Consider the following 6,303-nt stretch of genomic DNA (forward strand, 5'->3'; position numbering starts at 1 on the left):
CTTTTAATTAACCAAACACAACTGTAAAACAATTCTGGAAAATATTCATTTCTGCAGGTTCCTTTTTCCCGGTAAAAGTTCACAATGTGAATTTTATTTTTTTTATAGTTTTAAGAGAAAAAGGTCTGGGTTAGGCTAACCAAAGACAAGTGTAAAATAAATTTGGAAAGATATTCATTTCTGCAGGTTCCTTTTTTTCTTAAAAAATGTAAAAATTCACAATTTGAATGATATTTTTTACAGTAAAAATTTTTGGAAAATATTCATTTCTGCAGGTACCTTTTTCTCTTGAAAATGTAAAAATTCACAATGTGAAGCTTATTTTCACAGTTTTAAGAGAAAAAGGAACCTGCAGAAATGAATATTTTCCAAAATTTGTTAAAGTTATGTTTGGTTAATCAAAAAACAACTATCCCCCACCCACGCCAACTGAAAAATCAAATTTAAATTTTCGCCTATATAGTACCTATCGCTCCGTCCTAGTGACCAGTTCGAAAGAAAATGCAAAGTTCATTTATATCATCTATCTTTTTACAATTCTTCGACTCCGTTCGTTCGTGCTGTCGCGAGCGTTTTGAACCTCCGAACTAAATCGATGTTGCTTACACCGCAGGATTTCTTTCGCCAGCGAGGAATGCGCTGGCCCGAGCAATTTCCGTGGGCAAGTCGGCAGAGCTCGTTTCCTTATTCGATGCTCGAGCGTAACTGTGCTGAATGGAACGAAAACGAAAGCTTTCCAGCACTGTATTTTCGGCGAGGGAACGACCTCGGGACGAGATCGACCCGATCCAAAGTTGGATCGACATTGGAGGCTGCGCGCGAGGAGCAGATGCCCGGCCCGACCAGCGGGAGCTAATTCCTGCTCAGGTATCGCGACACAATTAGTCACTGTCGCGCGGGCCATTCCAATCGATTAATTCATCCAACGATTTAGCGACGAAGCGTCGGTGTTTATACGCGCGTCTGCCCCCGACGATAACGTTTACCGTTCCAGTTCCTTGATCCCTACCACTACAGTTTCAGGACCTGCGAACACCTACGCCAGCGCGCTGTCAATTCCTCGAGGCGACGACGCGGCGTGTCCAATTCAACTCAAACATCGATAACTTCTAAGCCAGCGACGCGTCCACGTACCATCCCAAGACAGGAAGATCTCAACAACTCGAATGCCCCAGGTAAACATAGAGACTCACCCTGCCACCCATCCTTAAACACATCCACCTGTCGCTGCTGCCTCCCAGAGACGAAGAGAATTGCAATTCGATCGACTCGCAGGTATGTAGCACGTCGACGTCCGCAATTAGCCGACGCGTTGCTCCAGTCGGAGGCTTAATGACACACGAGGCAGCTGCACGTGGAGCCCGTCTCGCAGAGGCGTTCCCGAGGAGAAGCAGACTTACTCATCGACGACGACGGTCTCTTCGCAGGCGTCCCAGCGAGCAACAGCCCCGACGATGGTTTACCACGATGGTTCACCGCTGACTGGGCCGCGGCACGGCCAGCCAGGGATATCTTTGCGCTCATCCTCGCGGTGGCTGCCGATTCCTGCGATCCTGACTCACGTACCGGGAAGTCGGGCTCGGAGGTCGCGCCGGCATACCTCTCCTCGTTAAATCACGCCGCGGACCTTCCCTCTCGCCGCCGTATCACTCGATAGGACTGGTCGGTACCTCTCCCCGTCTCTTTCCCTCTTGCTCCGTGGAGCCTCGAGTCTGCTGATCGACGATCTGCAAAAGGCAAACGTGAGAATGTATTCCACGGAACAGAGCCATTTCAGGCACGGACGTTTCACGCTCACTCTAACGATCTCTGCCCCTTCTACTAGAGCGCCGATGGCCTGGCGCTTGGTAGGGGATGCGCTGACAGATCTGCAGGATTGACTTTCCCGATGTTTTATGGGGGATTAATGGTGATTTAATGACACGACTCTGGGTCGATTCGGATCGAAAGTGGGACAGTGGGGAACGAGATCTTGGGCGGTGATAATAATCGTTTACTAGGCCACGTGTTCTAGCGAGGATGTTCGAGGGGAACCTGGTTGGAGGTACGTACTTCTACTTTAACGAAGCCTCTCCACTCCCTAGAATTCCTCCAAGATCGTACCCAGAACCGATACCTACCAGGAGGTCGAGATCGGACGTTCGCCAATCACATTCTATCCTTCAGCCGCCACACATGGTCCTCGGTCAGCCTCGTGTCTCCGTCTCGCAGACACGGGCGAAAAGGCACTGGAAAACACCCGCCGGCGCGGCCTGCAACGAAAACAAATCCTCGTTATTCCTGCATCCTAAGTCACGATCGCAAATCATCCAACCGGATAACGACGGATTCCGCGAATCGTGATCCATCCGGCTTGTTGGTGTTTACCGATCCGCGGTGAGGCTGGATCACGTACCGGGAAGTCGGAAATCGGAGGCCGTCTTTAAATCACCACGGGCCTTCTATTAACGACCGACCTGGCAGCCGGTCCTCGCTCGGCGATCGCCATATTCGACGCGCGTAACCCTGGACCAGGCTTCCTGTCCAGCAACCCGCTGGTCTATCTACAAAAGACGCGGCTCTCGCAGAAGCCGCGTCTCCTTTGACTCCCAGCCATTGCTAACAACGTCCATCGCGATTACGCTCTATTTCCTGCGCGTGGCTTACCTCGGGCCGCTTCTAGCGCTCCGTTTATCGATTCGCGGTTTAATAGCGAGTGTAACCAAGTAGCCTTCCTTCGAGGCTGTTGGTTTATTAGCTAATACGAGCTGACACGAACTCGTCCCGTTAGGTGGCCGATCAGCCGATTCATACTCATTCTCGGAATATTACTCCGACTGTATCATAAGAGCCTACGTGCCAAAGGAACCCCACTTCTCTAACAGCAAACCTCGGAAAAAGCGAACGAAAGGGAGAGGGAGTCATCTACTTTCGGTGCACCCACCAAGAAACAAAACGAGCACTCGATCTCCTCGTGGTCGATCCGGCCGTGAGAGTGCACCGGGTCACCGCGAACAATGTCCCCGGGGCTGGCGAAATAAGCATCGAGGACGGAAAGCACGAGGGACAGCAGCCCCGGAGCACGTTGACTCCTTTGACTCAGACGTCGGCCAGCGAGCATCGAAGGACCTTGAAGAGGGAACAGGAACTTGGCGGCGGGGCCCGCCAAGGCGAGCCAGAACCGCGCTGCTCTTTGTCCTAACTTTCTGGTGCATTAACAGCCGCCACTTGTAAACTTATCCGCGATTGTTCCGTCCAACGTGGCCACCAGAGATCCGGTTGATCCCCGAGCTTGCAGCCCTGGGACTCTTTCCTGGCCGAGGGTCAGGCTAGATCGAACTGTCCGGGGACAGCGTCAGCTCCTCTTAAGGTCGACTCGCCGCTTGGAAAGTTCAAGCTGGTAACCGTGAACCTACTTCCTACCGCTGTATGACTCTCAATGCACGGTGTATCCAACGTGCGCGAGGTAGACATTCCTCTCCTTCTTAGGTGGTCCTGTCTCTCGGGTAGAGACAAAAGATTGGTATCCGGCGAAGAATAGGTGAAAGTAGATGGTCTCCGAATGGTACGCACGCGATAGATTGGAATTCGATGGAGGCGTAGCAAGTGGACAGGCATTTTCTCTGATTTTGGAGCCTGCTCTCCCGCAGGCGGCGAGAGCTGAATCGAGAGAAAGACACACCGGGAGCAAAAAGGCGGCGTGGCGAAAGGGCAAGGCAGAAAGAGCGTAGAAATGCCGCGAGTTCTACGGCCTGACAGGCCAGTCGCGCGGCCGTAGTATGCCGCGTATTTAAATAGAATTCAAGCCTCAAGGAGAAAACGCAAGGCTGCGGCAAGGACTCTCGGCTGTTTTATGCCTCGCGTCGGATCACTGCCACCGCCAGCCTACCAGAACCGACTCAGGCACGGTCGTCTAAACGCCCGTTACAGTCGCGAAAGTCGTCCATACATAATTAATTCGGCACTCGCTGTGCTGGCGTCGAAATCTAGGCGAGCGGCTCGGCCGCGTGTCTTCCTCCTGTTTTCGAATTCTCGTTCAACAGTTTAAATCGATTATTATTAGCATTGCTCGCTGATCTAAATCGCTAGGGAGTCTTTCAGGTGCGAGATACGCTATTAGCAATATTCCCCTCAGTGGAATAGACGAGTACGCGATCAGACAATTGGAGCACCAAGGACTCGACGTCTCATCTTATTCTATTATCGTTCCGATCGGTTCATCGCTACCATCGGCAGATGCATATTTTTATCGTTGCACAACGCTATCGAACGACTGGCCGAGCATAATTCCAGACGAATCAATACGCGGTGTCCCCCGCGGAGAGGCGGGCGAAGACAAAACCGTAGAGGCCGCTATCGAGCGAGAAACGGTCGCGTAACCAGACACTGTGAGCACACCTTAAGGCTACCTTACAACGAAACGGTGCCACTGCCGCATTACTAGCCTATCTACGCTGCCGCAGCCAGCTCGCCTGGCTATTACTTACCGATGCTGTTATTACTGCGTCACCGACGCGGCGCTCGCGGATTTGCAAGTCCTGACGAACAATGCCAGGAATCTCTACGCGAGCCGATTCCCAGTAACGATTGGAAGCATCTCTATCACTCGCTGGTAACATGCTGCAAGGTTCATGCCGAAGATTGCGAGCCGAGGGAATTGCGAGAATTACAGATTAGGAAATTTTGAAAATTCAAATCATGAAAATTCAGACGTAGACCTCGGAGACAGGGCCGAAAGCTTGGGAAACGATTGATCCCCTTCGCGCTACTTGACTCTCCCCGAACGCTAGGCGTAACTACTTTAATTAGCAGAGGCGCCAGGTGCCGGTACTGCGAAGCGGGATGAAAAGAATCGAACGACACCCTCGTCGATTTGATGTGTACCCTTCGAAAGGGTAGCGCTTAATCCCAGCGCGAAATACAGTCGGCAGAGTAAACAGTGTCGAGGAACAATAAATCGGTGTGTTTGCAAGCGTTGTGCCTGCTGGTGTGTATACGCGCATCCCGAGGGGTGGGGTTGCACTATTAATGGGTTAAGGTGAATCGCGTATCTGTGGCCCGCATCTGAGACCCACGTAGCATTGTTTTACTAGTCTCGCCCCACGGAAGGCGGTGTTCAGTGAACGAAACGCGCCCTAATTTCCATTTGCAAACGAACACCGGAGCCGATGAATTATGCATTTGATTAAGTCGCGCCCTGTGCTCGTCGATACGCGGACCGTTCCCTTTGCGCTCGATTAGGCGGAAAGCTTTTGTTGGAAATCGTTGATGGACCGAAGATGGGGTGCTCTCCAGGGATTTCCGTTTAGCGAGGTGGATCCCTGACGCTTGTACTTTCCATTTCGACGGAAGACCTTGGGACTCGTTGTTTCTCGGGGTTGGGGTGGATTTTCCGTTCTTTTGATCATGGAGCTTTTGCTGGCGCCGTGTGGATGCTAGTGATGGAAACTCGTCGTCAGGGAACCAAGTGAGAAAGATTATTTCGAGATTATTCTTCCTTTCGATTAACAAAGGAGTTTTCTAGATCGCCGCTTACCAACGGTGCTAAATATATTAATGACCGAGGCGGGAGGCCTTCGGGAACGTTATCTCGATCGCCAATATTCGTAACGATCATTCTGACGTCACAGCTGCAAGTGGCTTCGAATCTTCTAATCGTAACAACCCAACGCCATGGTTTCAATAATAATTCTGACATCATCCTCGCTTATCTCTCCTCCGGCCACGTAACGATTATTCGTTCCACTTCCGCGATCGCGGTTGGACTATGAAAATTTCAAGTATGCACGTGGAAGCTTGTATATAGATTGCCCGAGCTCTGTGTCAATTCCCGTGTCTTTCTGTACCGCCAGGATAAAATAAACATACAGATTTCTGCGAAGCCTGCGACCGCTGATCCTGCAACCCTGTTGGAATCGAATTCCTACGCGATCGTCGCGAAAAGATCGCGCCGTGGGGGGTGTACCGCAGCAATTAGGGTGGCATACGGAGCGTATTACCAACATAATCAAATCACATGGACCCTTGCAGCTCCGTTATGCCCGTCGACAAGGCTACAAAAAGGGGGGCCTGGCCCACCCTTTCGAGCCCCCTCAGGATCCAGCCACGTTGCCTATTGGCCTTGTACGCCAAGTTGATTCATCTGTTTGCTTTTTATTATCTCACCGACCACCGGAAGCCACTAGCCATCCCGTGGAGGGTGGCGTTAATCAATTTATGAGATCAGCTAAGGGAGATGACGAATATGCGCGTGCATAAACGGCGATCCTGCGCCGCAAACGCGATCCTACCAACCGAAACGATCCTCGATCGAGTGGAAAGAAT

General features: G+C 51.4%; 1 protein-coding gene across 1 annotated transcript in view; it reads right to left on the minus strand.

Moving 5' to 3' along the window:
* The window catches only part of LOC143367650 (dual specificity protein phosphatase 10), a 74,845-nt gene extending 72,593 nt beyond the window's left edge, over positions 1-2,252 (minus strand). The window contains exons 1-2 of the mRNA XM_076809697.1: positions 2,121-2,252; positions 1,401-1,727 (exon numbers count right to left, since the gene is read on the minus strand). Of these exons, the coding sequence (XP_076665812.1) occupies positions 1,401-1,524 (124 nt within the window). The 5' untranslated portion in view covers positions 1,525-1,727; positions 2,121-2,252. The remainder of the gene's footprint in view (positions 1-1,400; positions 1,728-2,120) is intronic.
* Positions 2,253-6,303: the final 4,051 nt, after the last annotated feature.

The sequence above is a fragment of the Andrena cerasifolii genome, chromosome 4 (assembly GCF_050908995.1).
Source record: "Andrena cerasifolii isolate SP2316 chromosome 4, iyAndCera1_principal, whole genome shotgun sequence".
In the NCBI taxonomy this organism is placed as follows: Eukaryota; Metazoa; Arthropoda; class Insecta; order Hymenoptera; family Andrenidae; genus Andrena; species Andrena cerasifolii.